Source organism: Clupea harengus, chromosome 4 (genome assembly GCF_900700415.2).
Source record: "Clupea harengus chromosome 4, Ch_v2.0.2, whole genome shotgun sequence".
In the NCBI taxonomy this organism is placed as follows: Eukaryota; Metazoa; Chordata; class Actinopteri; order Clupeiformes; family Clupeidae; genus Clupea; species Clupea harengus.
This window is the reverse complement of record NC_045155.1, coordinates 20,068,853-20,090,865: the sequence shown is the minus strand read 5'-3', so window position 1 is coordinate 20,090,865 and position 22,013 is coordinate 20,068,853. Positions and strand designations below refer to the sequence as shown.

General features: G+C 46.8%; 1 protein-coding gene across 10 annotated transcripts in view; it reads left to right on the top strand.

Annotated features, from left to right (window-relative positions):
• Positions 1–22,013, top strand: part of rap1gapa (RAP1 GTPase activating protein a) — an 88,454-nt gene that overhangs the window by 21,229 nt on the left and 45,212 nt on the right. For 7 of the 10 annotated variants that reach the window (XM_031566637.2, XM_031566647.2, XM_031566643.2 and 4 more), the window contains exons 1-2: positions 230–329; positions 13,295–13,330. The exons of 1 other annotated variant lie outside the window; for it this stretch is intronic. In XM_031566637.2, the coding sequence (XP_031422497.1) occupies positions 286–329; positions 13,295–13,330 (80 nt within the window). In that variant the 5' untranslated portion in view covers positions 230–285. Of the gene's footprint in view, positions 1–229; positions 330–13,294; positions 13,331–14,396; positions 14,961–22,013 lie in introns of those variants that run through there. 2 more of the 10 variants (XM_031566644.2, XM_031566638.2) reach the window with 2 other exon arrangements.

Genomic DNA, 22,013 nt, shown 5'->3' with positions numbered 1-22,013 from the left:
CACACACACACACACACACACATACACACACACACACACACACACACACTCCTATTTGTCAAGGAGGCGTGAGACAGAGGAAGGGAAAGAGGGAGGGAAGAGAGCCGGAGTGGGGAGGAGGGAGGGGACACGCATTCACACTCACACACCCTCTCCCGCGTGTACCGCACACACACAGACACACACACACACTGCTCAGTGAGACAGCGCCAGAGGCTGCACTCACTCACTCACTCGCTCACTGAGTCTCAGTAGGGTTGACTCTCGCTGCCCCCATTAGCAGCCATGCCACAGAGGAAGAGGAGCTTCACTTTCGGAGCGTACGGAGGGTAAGACAGCCGTGTCATTCATCAAATACTTATCTTTGACTTCCGCTCACTGCTCACTCACTCACATGGAGAGAGAGAGAGAGAGAAAAAGAAAAAGAAAGAGGTAGGCAGACAGAGCGGTACATAGACTGAGAGAGGGGGAAAGAGGTAGGGACAGTGAGACAGTGAACTAGATAGATTGAGAAAAGTTGAGAGAGAGGGAGAGAGTGTGAATGTGTGTGTGTGTGTGTGTGTGTGTGTGTGTGTACTATGGTGGGTCCCATCTTGGCGTGTTCCTATATTCGGTTAAGGCTGTCTAAAGATGTCAGATTGCATTGGCCTCACAAGCCTCAGCCTGTGACCGCAGACAGGGAATGTCACTGACATTTTAAATGGCCACAAGGTTCCTAGCTTTTTTCTCAGTGAGAAATTCACAGGTTCACTATCAGAAAACAAACTATGCTCCTTAGGAGTTGCAGACACATTAAAACATTAAAACTGTCATGGCTACTTTTTTTGGAGATAGATGATACTTTTCATGAGATGCTCTCTGAAGCAGGCTGCTTTTGCAGGGGAGATGATTCTATTTGGATCAAATTAGTCACTGTGGCTGACAGCAGTAGGCATCTGCTGGCTGAAGAGAGGGACCTGTGTGTGCAGACTACTCAGACAGGCTTAATGTCATCACAGGCTATTTACTCTATCAATCAGGCAACCCCAGATTTCATTTTCTCGCTCTTGCTTTCGCTCTTGCTTTCGCTCTCTCGCCCTCGCTCTCGCTCTCCCTCTCTCTCCCTAGGGAGAGACCTGTCCTGGCCTGACTCCTGTAATGGACAGGATTCACGAGCGTGTCATGTTTACATTGCATGGGTGTGTACAGTGTGTGAGACAGCAGTTTGGGTTGCCCTTGACCCCAGAGCTGTGTGACCTTTCAGTTCCCTAGGGGTGTGTGTGTGTGTGTGTGTGTGTGTGTGTGTGTGTGTGTGTGTGTGTGTGTGTGTGTGTGTGTGTGTGTGTGTGTGTATGCGGGTGTATATGTGTGTGTGGGTGGGGGGGGTCTTCCCCGTTGGTTTGCCTGTGGCAATGTTTCCGCTACAGTCAACAGGTGCGAGGCTGACCCCTGTGAATTTCCTCAGGCTGAGACAAGCGTTGTTTGTCCTCGCAGGTTTTGTGTTCCCACAGTCGTAATGAAAGCGTATAGAATGGTATCTTCCCCTTTCTCTTGAAGAACTTCTCTGAACCGATACTTTACCTCAGGGAGGCACATTTGGAGGAGTCCATCTTTCTCTCCCGCTCTTTCCCTCTGTGTATTTTCGTCTTGCAGAGTTGGATGTGTTCCTTTGACATTTAAAATTTCTGTGATATCGTCCTCTGAGGGGGAGAGAAATCTAAATGCCATCTTTGAACCGACTGCTGTTGTTGACAAAGAAGAGATGTATTTGTTGATGGGAAATTGGTATTGACACAACCTCACCAAATTGCTCCCTATGTGCCCTGAATTTCAAAGGGGCAGCCTCCCAAATCGCTTGACTTTGCTTCTGGCGTCTGACATTTGAGTACAAGTTGAGACTTTGTTGGTATTTACGGGAACTCTGAGTGACATGTGGCATGTTGTTATAGTGGTTTAAATTCATCATGTAGAATTTTCTGAGCTTTTCCCCCAATTTTTTCATGAATATCTCTGGACAGAAATCAGTGTATTGAAAGGCCTAAAGCCCGTGGTCATTTATTGAAGGACTTGGAGATGATCTATGCATTGTTTTAGAAACTTGGTTGGTGAACTCTTTAGAAAAGATTATTCATGCAGACAGTGGCTTGGGGGGCTGAGATAAGACTATTACGTAAAGTATATTTGGCCCTCGTTTCCATGCCGCAGTCAGGAGCTGAATTATGAGAAAGAAGCCATGTTTAATTTATCAGAGTTTGCCTTGCTTTGTGTGCTCATCCCTTCGGTACACATTGTCTCCCGCCCCATAAAACCTTAATGGAGTTTTATCAAACCAACAAAGAGCTGGCTCCCGCTGTTCCCCACCTGCCGTGAGTCGCGGGCACTGCAGGTCGTCTCTGTCACCCCGCACTGTCCTTTGTATCGGAGCAGAGGCGCTGCCAAGCGTGACAAGCAGAGCTTGGCTCTGCGTCCGCAGACGCTGTTGAGGAGCGGTGGCCGCGTGGGGAAAAGCTCCTTGTTTTTTTTTTTTTGTGTGTGTGTGTGTGTGTGTGTGGGAAACTGGAGCAGTCAGTGGCAGGTTCTTAGAAGTCAGCAGATTCTTTTGCTGCATATTGCAAGGCGCACTTTTTGAACAGACTGTGAGTGGGTTTATGTGTCTCTCTGTGTGTGTGTGTGTGTGTGAACGTGTGTATGCGTGTATGTGTGTACGCGTGTGTGTGTGTGTGTGTGTGGATGTGCGGGGATATCTCAGGATCCAGACACTGGGATTGTCTTTATCACAGTGAGAAACCAAGCATAGCTGACCTCTTTTTTTTCTACCCTTGTTCTTTTCCTGTGTGTATAATTTTGTGTGTGTGTGTGTGTGTGTGTGTGTGTGTGTCTCATTGTGCATGTGTTTGTAAGTGAGGGGCCTATGTCCTCTTGTATTCTGGTAAATACAGACATTTGCAGACACGTGATGCCCTACATGTAAGCAGAAATCCCATAGAAATGGGCGACAGTGGTACAGGAGGTAAAGAAGTCGTTTAGTAATCAGAAGGTTGCTAGTTCGATTCCCTGTCGAAGCGTCCTTGAGCAAGACACTGAACCCCTAATTGCTCCTGATGTGCAGTGTGCCATCAGTGTAAATGTAAAATGTGTATACATTGTAAGTCGCACATATGTAAGTCGCTTTGGATAAAAGCGTCTGCTAAATGACTAAATGTAAATGTAATGTAAATGTAAATGTCACTCTCAGCGTAGAATATTGTTTGAGAAGGGTGGTTATTGAGCCTTGGTTAAAAGTAGTTATTACTGTTTGCTCTTCTCCATGGAGAGAATACTAGGCCTTGTCAGTCATGGTTTATTTTGCATTACAAAAGGTTCCTCCTTATTGCACCGTGAACTCTCCAGAGCCCCAAAGCACTCAAGCACCTCTTAAGACAGCAGCTAAACCAACACCCTCAGGTCTCGTACACTACCTCACCTCACTGCCCTTTACAACTGAGCACACACACACACACACACACACACACACACTCACACTCACACTCACACAAGCGAACGTGTACACACATGAACGCACACACACAAATATGGGTGTACACACACACACACACACACACACACACATGCACAGGAGCACTCACACATGCACATCTATATTTCAGAGCTGTCGTCCTAGAGATGAAATCAAGATGGCAGCTTTGCTCGGGCATCAGAAGCACGTCCGTCACATGTGCCTGGCCACATTCCTGCCTTTTGTGTCACACGACAGGTGGGGTGAGGGCGTGTGTGTGTCTTTATTCTCCTCCTTACTCCTGCACGTAGACTCTTGTTGCGTAACCCAGCACTAGGGTTCTGAGACGTGTGTGTGTGTGTGTGTGTGTGTGTGTATGTACTTGTGTGTGTGTTTTTAGACGTGTGTGTGTGTTTGTATAAGCAGATTTGTGCTTGTGTGTGTGCATTTAGACAGGTGTGTTTGTGCATGTGTGCACTTTTAGACATGTGTGGGTGTGTGTGGAGGGGCCCCTGAAGGCCCCTGGGATTGCTGCTGCGCACACAAAGGCTGGATGTGACTGTCACACCATGGCTCTGAGCTGTAGCAATGTGAATGGGCTCCGCTGGGCCATACAGTGACCCCACTGTACCAATGCATCAATACACACATTCAAAACGTCTTATCCAGTCAAAGGGCTGCATTCAGACACAGCACAGCACTGTGAACTTTGAGGGCATGCCGCATGTTATGATTCAATATTTGCAAGGAAAGCACCCACCCACCACCCCCCCACACACACACCCCCACCTCAGCGAGTTTCATGACGGGATGGAAAGCAGTGTTTCATCAGTTTCTTTTTTTTTTTTTTATGACGCTTTCATTGCAAATTCTCTTTCAAAGTTTTTCCTCAGATGATTAAAAACAACCTGGAGAAAAGTCATTTCCATAGACTTTGTGTTGGAGATATTCGTGCCGTGGGTATTCTGAGCTCTTACTGTAACTTCCTGTCGAGATGATACCTTCACCTCAGATGTTGCACAGACAGCAGAAATGTTTTATTAATAAAGTGTGTTGCAGTCACAGAGTCCCTGGAACACAGAGGGACCCTCTCTGGATGCCTCTCAGGGCCTTATCTGCTGAGTACTCGGAAATTCTGAATAGAACATTATGAAAAATTGATCTTGCTTGTTTTCGGTAATATTCCCATTATGTTATGCGGGGAAAAACAGCGGGGATGGCTCGTGTCTGGCTCCCCGGTCCGTGGGTTATGGCTTGATGTTCTCAAGGTACGGCTCTGTGTCTATTTCCGCAAGCGAGACGAGCCTATCTGACTCATTCATTTTTATTAACTTAAATTGTCGCCGCTGATGTAACATGGTGCTCGTGTTTTTTTTTAGCACACATGTGAGTGGACAACTTCCCCCTCCCCCTCCCCCTCAAGAAGGGCTGTTTGGCCCCAGGACAGATCTTCTAGTCGGCTCGGCTCCGAAACATTGGAAACATGTATCATGTGTTTGGGAAGATTTCAGGCTTTGTTGGTTTAGTCATGGGGCAGGTTATGCAACTGTGAATGCTGCTGCAGCTAGATGTGGGCATCTTCATCTGCCTCCACATCTCGGGCTGTTACCAGGTTCAGCATGAGTGGCTCAGCCATGCTTAGACAGCGCGGTTTTGGTCGAGATTGTAATCGAGAAGGGTGGAGTCGGCACAGTCAGCAAACACACGTACTGAAATACTGGCGTGTGCCTTCATGTTTACGTGGTGGAGGTGCAGGGGGCAGGTACGGCTACAACCCCACAACCCTCCGTCAAAGTGCTCACCTGTTGTCATGGAAACCAAACCCAGCAACTGTGATGGCGGTGGTGGTGGGGCGTTGGGGGCGGTGATAGATCATTAAAGAAAAAAAGCGTATTTCTGAAACAGACAAAAGGTGTGAAGTTCATTCTCAACCCCCTGCACTGAGCTCTCATGTGTCACCCCCCCAACCCCCCCAACCCGCCCTCATTCAACATGTTGCCTCAGTCTCACCCTGCATCCTCGCGTCCCCTGCAAACCTGAGTCAACTAACCCAAAAGCACTCCATCAAGTTCTCCCGGGCAGACAGCCGGCAAACACGTTCACATTTGCACACTTAATTAAGGCCACCGCCTCTAACACAAGTAGGTCACTCTTGTTCCAAAGGATCCATTATGTACCTGTGAACCAACACAGAGTGTGCCCTTGTCCCGCTGCCCACATGAACAGGGAGGAGTGTTGTTTGTGAAGGCTGTAATATCTGGGCCGTATATCACTCGCTCCGTGTCAGCGCGGTGCCATTTGCCTCTCCCGAGACCACACGGGGCTGATGGGAGATGGAGCGGAGCTGATAGCAGAGATAGGGGCTGGAATGAGTGGAATGACTGAAATGGAGGAGAGTGCTTTCAAAATCAGATTGCAAAGATGGAGTAGGTAGATATGAAATGAAACCCAAATGAGAATGTTTCCAGACTTGAAATGATGGTGTGACTCTGAGGGGTAAATCAACACTGTTCCCCAGTATCACTGAGCACGCCACACACTGGGATTCTCTCATTCACCCCTTTTCTCATGTATTTGTTTACATTCCCAGATTCTCTAAATTGTCAACAAATGCATAAAAAAACACCTTTAACCTTGTCTAGAAGTCTAGATTCATTAAAAAAAATTCTCAACAAAATCCACTGACTAGACCATTAACCAACTGCATGGAAAAAAGCCTTATGATATCCACTGCAATGAAGTGTGGAATATCATTTGTATAATTTAAAACCCTAATATATTCCATGCAGTGATAAGAGCTTGAAGAGCTTGCAAGTGCCCACCTATGATAAGCACATATGAATCATACATGAGTACTAAACCATCCGGTAGTCTACATGCCCATAAACTGGCTGGCATGCACACATGGGGAAAGTACAAAGCAATGCGTCCATGGTGTTGCCCGAGGAGGGTTTAGATCAATGTGCCAAGCTGTAGTGATGCTCCTGCTAAGTTGTCTTTTATTGTGTGCATTTGTACACCAGATCTCCCGCAGGCCTCACATCCTGACCCGCTACCCCATTCCACCCTCACCCTCTGAGAGAGCCGTGATATAGCTGTGGTCTGAGAGCCTGTCAGCCAGTCCCCTCATACCCCACCGCTAACACTCACACCATTTTGAATACGGTGCACTGGGTAGCAGACTGGCCAGTTGGAGCCATAGAAGTTTGCAGCTGTAAACATGGTTGGGTTGTGATAACAGGCAGGGTTTGGGATGGCCTAAAGGCTCCTCTCTGGTCAGCTCAGAGCTCTTATAATACTCTGATTAATCTCCATGTACACAGACTCATATAATACTCTGATTAATCTCCATGTACACAGACTCCAGAGCCCAGCCCAGCTGATGAGTGCAGGGACTGTGGGGAGGGACTGTGAACTCTCACAGCAAGAGGGGAAAACATGCACGCCCTTCTGCAAAACCTGCACACGCATAGCTGCTCATGCACAAATATACATACATGTAGACACACACACACACACACACTCTGTCTCTCTCTGACCTAATCCCACACACACGCACATACACACACACAGGGACTGAGGAGCAGATATACCAACATGTTAGCGCCCGTTTTCGGTGTTATTACGTGGCAAACATGGCATGGTACGATTTCATGCGTGCATAGGGGAATCGTCCAGAAACACTGGAAGCAGTATTCCCATTAACAGTTGCGCTCATCTGTAGCATTTTAAAAGCAACCTTTACTTTTGTTTATGTCTTGCCATCTCTTTTTCATTTCATCCACTTCCCCACGTATAGCTACCTGCTACACTATTGATTTAGCTTGTTATACAAATAGTGAGTTATCGCCAAGATAGTGAGTTATCGCTCAGTTCGATGACCCCTTGTTAGCATGTAGGGGAAGGTGCGGTCACATACGCATTTTTTTTTTACTTACTAAGTCGGCCTGTAGTCAAGGGAAGATGAGACAGAAATTGAACTAATGCATACAACACAAGTTCAGGAGGTGTGCCATCAACAGAAACCTTAGCGGTGTGCCTAACTCAAATAGACAACAAAATGTGGGCTCCGAAGCTAGGGGTAAGCTGATCCAGCTGACAGGGTAAGTTGAACCTTATCTATTTTTCGTCTGTAATGATGTGGCATGGCCACTCTTAAGCTACATCTAAAATATAATGTCGGATATTCATTGTTAGGATTTAACACTAATTTAAACACCAGATATTTGACTCAACTTCATATTACCCCCAAGACTCTGGCTTATTTTGGGAAAAGTGCTTAGTCTAGCAACCTAGAGCTACACATTTGCTAATTCACTCACATGTTTTTACATAACTGAAATAAATTACGTGTGAGGTGAGACATTATACAAGATATGCCAAAAAACGAAATAAAAAAAATTATAAAATAAATAAATATAAATACAAATACAAAATACATATATGCTTACCCCCTCGTCGACATGGTTCTATCTTCCACAGCAAGATGAAAATCCAGAATGCAAACTAAATTTAGGGTCACATGACAAAAAATGTGTATGATTGCCTATAGGTGGTGGGTCAACGATCGCTAAACTTTTGTTTTCTTTTCTGTTCATTGGCGGTTCCATGATTCCACTCAGTTGTACTTCCATTGAAATGCACCTGCGATTGAATGATTACTTTCGATTGTGAGTGCCACTGAAGACAAAGTGTGGGCTTTCTGCGGACTGGTCAAGTCGCTGTTTGCACTGCAGTCCCCAGTGTACGTACACCTGCCCCTGAGAAGGAGACAGAGAGAGATAGACAGTGATGAATTATTAATTGATAGAGTATAATGCAGCATAAACACTCGGGCTGATACACCGCCCAGGATTTGATGAGGAAAGCTGTTCAGCTCACACAGCTCCTCATGCCTTCTACTCCCCGCCAGCTTGTCTCGCTGACTGAACGACAGGAAACTGAACAGCACCGCCGTCCGTCACTTCGACACACTGACACGGTTTTCCTTTGACACAAATGACAGGCAGTTGCCATTTTAGGACGATACTCCCCATAGCTGGCATGAATGGGTCACAGGGGAGGCCTGTGGCCCATATGTTAGCGAACAGACCAGTGGACAGCATGAGGCCCAGAGAGAGAGAGAGAGAGAGAGAGCACAGAGCAGACAGCTCCAGCAGGTGTTTAGGTTGGAGCCTCGTCTGGGTCCCGGGAGACGAGACCCACCCCACCCAGGCCAGATTACATACACTGTGTGGGAATTCCAGTGCAACTGGAGATTGGGTGAGACTCTCCAAATTGTAGGTCATGAGATATTAAGTTTGAACTGCGTTCAATGCTGGACTTGACCCCTTCCTCCTCCTCCTCCTCCCCCTCTTCCTCCTTCTTAATTCCAATCAGACCCAGATGAGAGAAATGATGAACCCCTCCTAGGTCATTTGGCCCTTTCTGGCCCTGCTGCCTCTAGGAAGAAAATAAAAATAAAACAAACAGCATCTCCCTTATGGCGATGTGTTAATGCCCCTTAAGGGTTCACACTTCACACACGCGTGACCCTGGGATGAGTCACTGTATGAACTGCCTGAATGTGCTGATCTTTTCGTAAACACTGGAGATTGTTAACTCTCTGGGATCGCAGCCAATCATGTGACTCACCGGAGGGTGTGATTTTGTAATAACACTGCTCCAGTCAGAAAGTAGTCTGCCTATGTCGGGACTTCACATCTGAATATCACATGCTGAATATCAAACCACATTAGCTCGACAACAAATTATCACGACGATTCATAATCATTTGCATAAACTGAACTGATGGCCTGGAGACAAATGAATTAGTGATTGTGACTTTTATACAAATCACTGCTGCCTCATAAATGTGCCTCTGTTGCGGTAATGAGAAAAGCAAATAGAAATGTATGAGATTCAATAAATTACATGGAAACTTCTGGAAGCCTCCCGTCATTTTAAAGTGTGCTCTCTCTCTGGTTACTCAGCTGCACAGTATAGGCCAAGGCCTTTCTGCAGCGCATGGCCATACTGAGTGAAACGTGTCATATAAATGATTTGATCCTTTGCTGAGGGAGAGACTCGGATTCAAACGATGCTCCAAAATGGTCTCTCTGGTTTGCTGCTGTCATTGTCATTGCTTGAGGCCTGATCTAATGTGCATGCGGTTTGAAGAGGCTCTCGACATGAAAGACATACAATAAGTTGTGGCCACCGCATGAACACATGTGGAGCACCACTGGCTGAGCATCACGCTAGTACTTTATGGTTCTCTGATGCTGGAGAGCTCTACTGTCTCAGGCTGCTTATTCAAACACGAGAATGGTGTCGGCTGATTGGTTGAATTTTCTCGTCACAAGCAGCGAGGGGCAGAGGTCACCCGACAGGACATGAAGTTTCATTGTGAGCTGTTTATTCCCCGCTTTTCGCGTGAGGAGTGTCTGTAGTCACGGGTTTGTTTACTGCACATGTGTGTGTGTGTCTGTGTGTGCCTACATTATCGGCGCAGATAATAGGCTGCCTGCCTGGAAGCCTCTCTCTGAAGCGCCCGAGCCTGAGGAGCCATGGCAGTGAGGAGCAGGAGATGAGAGAGGAGATACACACACACACACACACACACACACACACACACACACACACACCTCAAGGAGAGCGGTATAGTCTGTCGTTTTTCTGTAAGTGGAGGTGCATTTAGAGGTTGTAAAATTGGGTCTGAAAGAGAGGAGATCAGCTTTAGAGACAGTCAGTGCTGCTGCCTTATTCTCTCATGGCCTCATGTTTGAGGTGCTGTGGCTCTTTAGAGTCAGTCAGTAGTGCTGCCCGGCACGATAATACAGGACAAGTCACTACACGTTAAAATACTAGTCACCTCTTTCACATGTTAAATGAACAGTATGTTTGAATAATGAATATCTTGCTAGCCTACCAAACTACGTCTTATTTCTAAGAAAGAGGAAGTGGGTTTACTCTGCAGTGGTGTTTTTTTCTGGGGGGTTTTCTCTGAGGTGAGAGACGTTATGTGGTTTAGCTCCACTATATGACACGAGCTTCACAAGAGGGTTAATAACATCTGAGACTAAGCTGCACTGAATGTAGAATGCATGTCACAATTTTTTTTTTTCAAGAGTATCCAGTCAGTTAGTTACGTGTGGATGATACCTGTGAAGAGTGAGAAAATCCAGCCTAATTTAATCACTCCTGCCAGGCTCTCTTGCAAGGACCCCATTCCAGGCGATAATTACAAATCCGCCCTGGTCTGTGTCTGCCTGTTCATAAATGAAAGAGGGAGTCGGGATATCCATTTGCCACTTGCAGACCTCAACACAGGCTGACACTGCTCAAGTTCACCCATGCCCCCGACTGAACAGTGGCCCCGCCATCCTCTATTTTGAGAAGTGGAGCAGGCAGAGGAGCCAGGGGGGCTAGTCTGGATCCTGGAAAACATTCCCACTAATCCTGGAAGGATATATTCCTGGAGAGATGAGCTAAGACTCACAGGTGCCCGTAGTCCTGCCCAGACACAGTTATATCCAACCCTTGTCTGAGGGGACATGGAGACATAAGTCTTGTCTGAGGGGACACGGAGACATAACTCCTCATGGACAGTGCATGTGAAGTATGAGGGAGAAACACTGACAGGGCTGAATACATGGTGAACAGCTGGCTCAACAGGAGCTATGGCAGAAGTGCATGGTCTGCCATTGGGCACGGCTTTGGAATTCCATGCAGGTTTATGAGTCATTTTTGCAATATTTACATGGACACATAAGCATGCCAGTGTTTGTTCTTCTTTGTGTGTGTGTCTTCATGTTCTACTGTGTGTGTGTGTGTGTGTGTGTAAGAGAGAGTGTGTTTGTGTGTGTGTGTGAGAGTATGTTTGTGTGTGTGTGTGTGTGTTTGTTTGTGTGCATGTGTGCGTGTGAGTGTGTGTGTGTGTGTGTGTGTGTGTGTGTGTGTGTGAGAGAGTGTGTTTGTGTGTGTTTTTGTTTGTGTGTGTGTGTGTGTGTGAGTGTGTGCGTGTGTGTGTGTGAGTGTGTGCGTGTCAGTTTGTGTGTGTGTGTGTTTGTGTGTGTTTTTGTTTGTGTGTGTGTGTGTGTGAGAGTGTGTGCGTGTGTGTGTGTGAGTGTGTGCGTGTGAGTTTGTGTGCGTGTGTGTGTGTGTGTGTGTGTGTGTGTGTGTGTGTGTGTGTGTGTGTGTGTGTGTGTGTGTGTGTGTGTGTGAGAGTGTATGTGTGTGTGTGTGTGTCACAGGCTTCATATTGCTACTCTCGTCCCTCTGTAATAGCTTCAGATGAGGAAAATGAAGAGAGAATAACCTTGCAGCATGTATGATAATTAATACAGCCATACATGGGTGGATTCAATTTCATGGCGTTTTTTTTCTTTACAGATGGAACTAAATGAACACTGCCATCTAGTGGTGGTAAAAAAAATGATGCCTCTCTATGTCTGTACCGAGGAGGGTGCCTGAGGTGTTTGAGATGGCTGCTTTCATTATCTCTGAAATCTTGATCTTTTGAGCTCTAGCATTTTGACCCGTGTGTATATCTCCCAAGCGTATCCACCTCAGTTCAAAGTGGGCCAGCATTCACTCTCAAGCCTCTTCTTTGAGATTCCACTGCCTCTAGTCTCCTCATAGTTGCTATTCTGTGTGAGCTAGTCAGCAAAGTCTGCTGTGTGCTCATATCAGGGAAGAATCTGGCAGTGCTGCATTATTTTAAAATGTCTCTCTGAGGGCTTCTGCTCCTTCAGTGAAGGACGGGGAAAGACAGCCTCTTTGCCTGAAGTTCTGATCAGCCTGTTGTAGCTAGCGGCTACTATAGCTGTTGTGTTATTATCTTATTCTGATCATCCTACTATAGCCAGCGGCTAGCCACCATGGCCAGCATTACTGGTCTCATCTCTCAAGATCTTTCTGTAAATGGATGTGGCAGTACAGGCCAGGACATGCTGTAAGTGGAGACATCTTCAAGGGGGGATTGCTGGATGGACTCCAGAGTGGCTTCTCACGAACCTCCTGGTGGCAGAGGAAATGGCTTTGAGATCCTCCTTTGTGTGCTTCAGGTTGCTGCCATGGAAACCTGTTGCACTACACCACGTCCTGCTTTTGGGGATTAGGTAGGGGGTAGGGGTAGGGCGAGAGAGAGAGAGAGAGAGAGAGAGAGAGAGGGTGGGGGGGTCAGGGTCGCAGTGTTGGTCTCTGCCGGAGAGAGGGATGGAAGAGGGAGAGGTGAAGGGAGGGAGAGAGGGAGAAAAAGAGTGCGTGTTGGCGACTGTTGCGGACCTGGTCTGCACGTAGAGGGCGAACAGACCGAGGACGCAGTCAGCATTCTGTCTGCATGTTTCATAAACAAATCAACTCCACGTAGAAGGTCATTCACTGCCTCCTCTGCACAAAAGAGAGAGTATGCAAGCCCTTCAGATGGACAGACATTTATTTACTGCGAGCAATGGTCCCCTGCTGTCCTTGTTTTATTTGGGTGTGTGCGCGTTATTGGTACTGAGCGAAGGCGGGCACTGAATTGTGTTGTGCTATTGACTTCATCTCAGCTTGGTTTTCATCATCTTTATGGTACACAATGTTTGGCTTTGTTCCTTGTTCATTGTGCAGCCTAAAGTGGGCTTTTCTACGTAGCTACATTTGAACAAATAGAAAGCATCCAAGCAATGTCTGAAAGAAATGATATACTGCTTCGTTCAATACTCTATTTCCAGAGAGGACATATATAACCTTTGTGGTGGCGTGTTCACTGCGAGCGCAGCACAGTGTGCAGGCTGGTACAATAAAGCCGGGAAGATTAGAAGAATTGATCTCTTGTTTTTTTTGTGTTTTCAGGGTGGACAAGACCTTTTCCAAGGCCAGAAGTATATGGTATGTGCTGTTTCCTATGACATTCTACAATATTGATCCATGTTCCATGTTCAGTCAGTCAGTCAATAAATAAACCAAACCATCAATCAATCTGTCAATCAATCAATCAATCAATGTAATTTAATCATTCAATCCCGGCATAATACTGGCAATCACGTCCAAACAATGTCCTTTACCACTGAACAGGCATAGTTAGAGTAAAACTGTGTTAATTGATGTTGATGAATTCACTAGTAGGGAGGGGTATGTGGTGAACCTGACTTGTACGCTGGTTAAGCTGTTTACTGTGAGCATCCCTGTGGTCACTATCAGTCTTGGCATGCGACTAGAGGAAGTGAAGTAAAGAGAAGGGTCCGGAACATGAGCCGTGCCGCAGCCCGAGCCAGCTCCCCCGACTGCTGTCCCGTTGCCACAGTAACAGGCAGAGGGTTCTCCGCAGTGCTGGCAGGACAGGGGAGAGCTGGAGCAGGCTAGAGGCTAGAGGCTAGAGGGGTCCGTATGGCCGGCTGACCGATGCTGCTGCTGCTGCAGTCCCTACTCACAGGCCCGGGCACCAGGCTGAGGACGGATGAATCAGACGCCCGAAGGTCAACTTTCAGCTCAAACTGACAGACGAAAGGGAAAGAGAGCGGCAAGATTGATTTCCTTCCAGGAACGCCACACTGCGTCTCGAAGCGTCACTCGGCTTTCCACTGCAGGGACCCGTCCTGCATTGCTCTCCCCGACTGCTGGATGCGGAGAGAGAGAGAGAGAGAGAGAGAGAGAGAGAGAGAGAGAGAGAGAGAGAGAGAGATGGGGATGCAGAACCGAGAAGACCTGAGCAGAACTGAACAGAACCACCTACACGGCTGCCCAACTGGAAGCAGCGATAAATCAGGACAGGAGAGGTAGAACGAAGGAGAGAGGAGAGGAGTGGAGAAGAGAGGAGAAGAAAAAAGAGGACAAGAGAAGAGAAGAGAAGAGAAGAGAGGAGAGGAGAGGAGAGGATAAGGGAAGTGAAGAGAGGAGAGGAGAGGAGAGGAGAGGAGAAGAGAAGAGGGATATAGACTGGAGTGGGGCAGAGCTTGGCTTTGCTCTACATTCCTGCATGATTTACCTCCCAGCAGAGTGCCAACTTCATCCTCTTTGCAGCCGGCCCTTTGTGTAGATGGGACGGGACTCAGATTAAGTGGCGCGGGGGTCTGGTGTACTGGGCCTCTCTTCAATATTACTTTGAGCTGCTGCCACACTGACTGCCAATCACGGCCTGATGTGGCACAAAAGGTTTGTCATGGCGAATCAATGCCTCCAGACGTGAGTTCAATGTGCGTGATCAATTTCACTGATTTCACAGCAGTTGTGGTTAAATGGAAAGCTATTTGGAGTAAAGAAGTAGAGGGCAGTGAAAGAATATACTTTCTAATTTTGTTTGTATTGAATAATATGGAACAGTAGGGAATATAACAGTATCATGCTGATAAACTGGACCAGACAGAGACTTAAGCGTACGCTCAGTGCATAGGCAGAGACCAGGCCTCTCTGTTGTGGCATGCTAACACTGAACTACTCTGTTTGAAAACACAACCTGTTGGACCAACACAGTCAACATGCCTTGCTCACCATTCCGCATCGGAAGGCCTAGGAGGTTCTGGTGAGTTGCCTTGTTTACCCAAATGGATGGTTTTTATTCTCTGGAACCATTCTGGTGCTGAGACACCACCTGGATTTAAATGCAGTCCCAGGAGCTGGATGCTTCAAAATATGAGGCCTTTTCCTTTGTGCCAAAGATACCCTTTTTATCGCAAAATTTCTTTCCAGCCAAATAAGGGAGATGTTGTTTAATTCGTGTAGCAAGCTTTCAAACTGGCAGGCCTTTTGAAAAGCTGGCTAGCAGGATGAATGTCTTCCTTTTCTCGCTGTCCATGCTGTTCCCGTCTGTTTTTCTGTTTCTCTGTGTATGTGTGTGTGTGTGTGTTTGTGTGTGTGTGTGTCCTCTCCAATCATTTTGAGCTATGTAGGACACAGTGACAACCTGAATGTAATAGCATTTACACCACGTCTGTCTAGACAGCGTTTAACTCTGTAAGAGATGGATCTGTGATCTGGTATCTCTTCACCACACGACGACCAGATCCCCTCCAGATCTGGTCCAGAGTTTGACTCTGATTGAGGGGGGGGTTGTATATAGATTCAAATATGTCCTCATTAGCATGACGTGTAATGTGATGAGGGAAGAGGGTGGGACTCAGCCTCCCCTGTGTCTCTCATTTGCCTCACAGTCTCCTGCTTGTGCATTATGCAAAATCCAGCATGCATTAAGCCCTCTACCAACTCCTCCACCACACTCTGAGACTATGTAGAATCAATCCAAAACAGAATTATCATCTTCTGCAGTTTGATGGGGAGGAGATTGCTCCCACTCCTGCATGCCGCTGTTTGATGAAGAGGAGAAGGATAGGGAGGAAGCGTGTGAGTAGGAGAGCAAACTTCAGAGCTGAATGCTCATGTGCTTGCCCCCTCATATGACTCACCAGCACAGCGTGTCAACTTATCTTATTCGCAACTTTTACAAACCAAATGTACTTTTGCCATCCACCAACGGTAACAAGTTGAACTTTAGGTGTTTTTGCAGAGGCGCTGTCCATTTCTGTATGATAAGTAAATGTATGCATTCTCACCGACACACAAGTTGACATGCAAGCTCTTTACTCTCAGTGATGTTTACAGTAAGAGATTACGTCTTCTTGTGTCCTACTGTGATTACACATTTAATAGCCTTTAAACCTGTCTGTGCTGGCAGGTCCCGTTTCCGTTTGACTTGAGTCATATGCCTATATTAAATTAAATATATTAAATATCAAATATAAACATTTAAACAAATAACATTTCTGTTATATTTACACCTGTATCCCCACCCAAAACCCTGATGTTCGTATTTTTTTTATTATTAATTGCGTACAAATTCACGCACGCACAAAGTTTGCATTTAGCAGCGCTGATATGTCATGCTAAAACACCTCTTGTTTCGTTGCAAATAGAACAGACCTGGTTTAGACCTGCTTTTATGAGGCGGAGAATCCTCACGCAAATTAGAGACGCAATCTCTTAGTAAATACTACGGAATATATAATTAGGCGCACTTTACACATCACCTCCCATCTTTTTGCGGCGAACACCCATTTTCCCTTATACCCTCCCATTTATGCATATGTATAAGACGGGAAGCGCAACTTGCCTCTATCCGCTTCAGCAGCGGGCAATCTGCGATTTCACCCAAGTGCGCCGCATTTGTAAATACGGTTCCATGTCTTTACCCGCATATTGCGTAGAAATTACGCCTGAAGTGGGCGCAATTCTGTTAGTAAATCTGGCCCTGAGTGTGCTGTGCTCAGATGGTCTGCTCGGTCACACATGATCCCAGCACAAGTGGAGTGGATACCGGCACAGATCCCTGGGTCACTGATCAGGGCCTTGTGTACCTGGTACCTCCCCCTCGCAACCACCCCCCCACACACACACGCATGCACACACATATGTCCACACAGACATACACACACAGACATAAACACAGACACAGACACAGACACAGACACATACACATACACATACACATACACATACACATACACATACACATACACATACACATACACACACAGAGACATAAACACAGACACAGATACAGACACACACACTGCTTTCCCTGCAGCATATGGATTACTGGGCCAGTCTGCTGTTGTTGTGTAACTCCCCCCCCCCCCCCCCCCCCCCCCCTCCAACTCATTTAGATGCCTCCTCACCCGAGCCAAAGCCCTCAGTGTCTCACACTAATGCCAGCCTTCCTCTAAAGCCGGAACCACTTAAAGCGGACCGAAGCCCACATGGATCAGAGGCCCCCACCCACCCACCCACCCACTCTGATGTAAGAAACGACCAGCACCACCAACCCTTATTTTAACATTTCCAACAATACAAGACCTTTTCTAGCAGCTGGGACTTCAGTAGCCTTAGCATTACCTGTCAGATCAATTGTGGCTGTTGTGGAAGCGCAGCGCAGCGTTTCAGAGTAATCAAGCCTCAACTGTTGCGTTCCACTTCTCTCTCACCACCCGGACATCAAAGGATTTTGTCCTTCCTTTGCTTTGATATAGCAACAAATGCAGCGAGCACATTGCAGAGGCTTTGATAGCGAGTCTGTAGCTATTTTAAAATGCATTCAAGGAGAAAACTAGGTCTGTCATCCGGCAACTTGAGCTGAGTGATGAGGAATCGCAGATTTGGGAAGTTTAGGGAGAGGGCGCGAGAGACCATCATCATGGCGAAGGAGGACAGAGGGGTGAGAGAGAGAGAGAGAGAGAGAGAGAGAGAGAGAGAGAGAGACGTCTGCTCGTAACCCTGAGGAAATGGAAGGGTTTTAGATCACTGGCATGCTAATTTGCACCAAGGCCAGCAGCAAGAAGCTAGGAAAAAATGGGAAACTTGAAAAAAAGAGGATGTCAGGTTTTGCACATCGCAGTGTTTTTATGAGAAATGGCTGCAATTCTGTTGCCATTCCTCCCCGTGCAGCATATTTGCACAAACCTGGTTGTCTTACTGTAACCATGTGACCATGGTGCTAAACGGAAACGCTGCTTAGTGTTAAAAGCCTATTGCTGACACCTTTACTTGTGTGGAGATGAAGAGGAGATTAATAGTGTCTCACAGCATACATACAACATGCTATTTAGTAGGCAGTTGTTTGCTAGTTGACTCGAACAATGTTTCCTCTCTATTCATGAGAATAGATGCTCTGAGAAAAAACATGATCTCTGGAACTCTCCATTGCTTTGTAATCAGCAGTTAAAATTCAAATGATCCCATTTTATGAACCAATCACAAAAGTGCCAGTGAGTTGGGCATCCCTGCCTGCCAGTTATTTTACAGTACCTCACATATTGAAGGGAGGATTTGGCCTCCCACCATGGCGATGTCTGGTGAAAATTGCCTATATATCTATTACTTATATAAGTATGTATAGATAAACTAATTCATCTTTAGCTAATTGCATTGATGGGACTTTTCAACTGTCAGATAACAGGGTGAAAGCACAATAGCACAAAGACATCTGTATAATCCATGAAGGTATTTCTCTCTGGGCTCTCCTCTTACTGATCAGACCAGACCATCCACAGACTGCGGTTCTCTAATGGAGACCATGTTACCCCAGATGGCCTGTTTGTGAAGCGCTGGCGTCTGACCAGACTGTCTGAAGACTAGCGATGTGCTTGGCCACCCTCTGACTGATGCTGTGGTTCCTGTAATAGCGTTTCCGCACTACCCCCTTCAAGCCACGGCCCCACTGTGTGAGAGGCTTATTTTAGCGCAGCCTGTTGCTTTATGTTGCCTACGCGCACGCTAAAAAAAGATGCTACTCTATCAGGAAACTTTTAAGGGTGCTTCAGCTGCTTCTCATATGAGTGGCAAGAAAGGTTCTAAGAATAACTCCTGAAGGCTCCGTCTGAAACCATTACGTATGCTATGACAGAGTCTACCGTGAGGCAAGGCTGAGTGTATAGGACAAGATTGGCATTGTAGGATGGACTCCAGATAGATAACAAAAGGGATGTAAGCATCCAATCACCACCTCCCTAAAAAACACTTGTTTATTGGTGATAGGTGCTAAAAAAGCACTGTGAAATCCTCTTTTGTGTTCAGTGTGAAAAGCAGATTGGTTCACATGGTAACATGGCTTCAGGGGTGGAACTCCTGCTACGACTGCAGCGGGAGGTCCCCTAGTGACAGAGGTCCTCCTTCTACACCTGCTACCAGAAGCAGAACACTGTCTTCCCAATCAATCTTTGAATTCACTCAATCCATACGCCCGTACAACCTCATCCATCCAATCTCATAATTTAACGGATACTACATATGCAGGGGCGGTATGTTTCTGTCTAGCAAGGATAGAAAATTGTAATTGCCATGTAATTTGGCAGGTTAATTCACGTGGAGACATCAGTACGTAAACCCATGAGTGAGAAAATATCTGCCTCCTCAATAAACCCGAGCTGAAGGAAGGCAGCCTTGTTTGATAATGCTATTTGGACACCTGAAATCACCTGCAGCCGGTCTGTCAGGGCACGCTCTCCCTCGGCACGTCTGTGGATTGAAGTGTCTTGTCATTGCCATCTCTCATCTGTGTACTCAGCAGCCCGCCGCCCCGTTCGTGCCCACAGCTGTCTCTGCTCTGCTGGGGTGTGATGTGACCAGAGCTGGCTGCCGGGGAGGGAGGGAGGGAGGGAGAGAGAGAGAGAGAGAGGGAGAGAGAGAGAGAGAGAGAGAGAGAGACAGGGTGTGAAATATGGGGAAAAAAAGAGAAAGAGGGGAGGGGGAAAGAGGTAAAGAGAGAGAGAGTAGGGGTACATGGGCCTATGCCAGTGCCCACTGGTGTGCCCATGTGTTTGCCCGGGCTCTAGTGCATCGAGCTCTAAGTCATGCGTCAGGACCGAGAGAGGGATGAGATGGTGAGAGAGCAAGAGAAAGAAGAGAGGGAGGGAAGGAGGGAAGAAAGAGGGAGGAAAACCTGTCACACTTAATCAGCCCAGACAGTCTGCGTGCTTGTGTGTTTGAGTGCATGTGTGCTTGTGTGTGTGTGTGTATATATGCCACCGTCTGCCTAAATATAGCAGTGACGTGTGTGACGCTCTCAGCCCCCCCGAGCCCCTGGGCCCCACCCCAAACGAACTCATCAAATTCATCAGCACAGCACTGGGCAGGCCTGGCAGCCGCAGCTCAGCAGCACCCCACTCAACGCAGCATCAGCAACAGCAGCAGCAGCAGCAGGTGGGAGGTTTCAAATCCGCTAAAAAGTGAATTCAACCATTTTGTTTTCCCCCGGTGCGCTGGTGAGACGAAATGCACTTTGTCATCTGTGCTCAAGGAGTTGGAAAAATGGACTTGTTCATTAGGTGAATATTGGAGAGGAAGTCGAACCCAAGGGGGAGGGAGAGAGAGACTCTTCCCTTAAAGAGACCTGCTCCCACTCCCACAAGAGCTTTAGAAGGAGCCTTTTTAGGGGGATTACTGAGGCTGTGTAATCCATTGCCATGCCCCCTTGACAGGGCTTGTACATCTGCTCCTCTGGCTGTTATCTGATGGACAGGCATGGTGCTCTGGACAAAGAGGACAGGAAGGGAGGGGAGGGGAGGGTCCTGTGTGACAGGCCTGATAAATTGATCACGATTGCCTTTCCCAAAAGCTTCACTGTGCTATGCCCATCTTTAAATGATAAGAGGGACTATCACTTTGAACACTCACACTTTCTCTCTTTTCATTATGATGGTTGGAGAACAACAATGCTTTTTGGAAATGTAGCCCATGTTGATGCTGTCTTTGGTCTTTCCCTTAAAATGCACCCTTAAAACTGATCCCACCGCTGTCTACACCCTAACAAGCGAGAACCATTTTGATTTCCCACAGCGATTCTTCCAAGAAAACAACTGGTCTTAGTGGGACAATTAATCAGTCTTGTTGATAAACAAGGCCCAGAACAGATGTTCTTTTCTGCAGAGGGCCTGCTACTAACTTCTTTATGTGTACTGAGTAGCACTGCTGGCAGCTGTGACTATTGGCAGTATTGTGATCGGTCTCTACAGCCGAGATGAGTGTGGATCTTCAGCAGATAAGCCCAGGATCAGGAAACATTTATCAGAAAACCCCTTACACATTGTTTTTGTAACATGAAAAAAATTTGATCTCCTGTAATGAAATGGGCTTGTTTTATTGTGCTGAAGAACAAGTTGTTTTATTAAAATATAAAGATTAGAGGTTAAAGTAAACCCAGGAGACCAATGCCATGATTTCTAAAGGCCTTCCCGACTGGGGCTTGAACATGCTAGTTTTTGTGCTGCAGGAGGTGAATTCTTCTGATTACCTGTGGAGTACACAGAACATGATGCATCCTGGGATTGATGGGCACCATCTATCTTTTCCTGCCCAAGGGGGAAAATGCGTCTCGCTCTGGCCCTAAATGGGTAGGAGGAGAAGGAAGATGGAGGTGACCAGACTGTGAAATAACTTGGATGCACGCAGAGAGCGGACTTCACAGACATGCAGCCAGAGTTAATGAACTCACGCTGAGCTTGGCTTCTTCCCCCCAACATTCTGGGGAAACAGAACGCATCAAAAGAACACTTTACATGAGGCTATCACAGCTTGGAAGAATACAGAGTAGCAATGTGAAATCTGTGACACACACATACACACATGTACTTACACATACACACACACACATAGAAAGTAATAAATCCAAGAAAATCAGCTGCGCTGAGGCCTGGGGGAACATTTCCCAATGACACCCTTCATCACTCTTGCCTCCTCGTCTGGGTCATCACACAGTCACCATGCATCAGGAACATGTCAGACTCCAACACGTGCCAGGGGACTAGATCTTTCATTTATTTATTATTATTTACCGAACCTATAGCACATGCAAGACTCTCACAGACAGATGACCACAGAACGCCCAGCTGAGCTGGAAATGGTGGTGTGGTGGTGGTGGTGGTTGTTTTGGCGTTGGCGTTGGCTTGGTGACCTAGTTGTGGCTGAAATCAGCCGACTTGATGTTGGATGTGTCTGGGGAGGTGAGTGTTTGGGTGGACCGTCGTGTGCAGTCGGTGTGAAAAACATTACACTGATGACTGAACGCTACAGGATTGTCGCTCCTTGA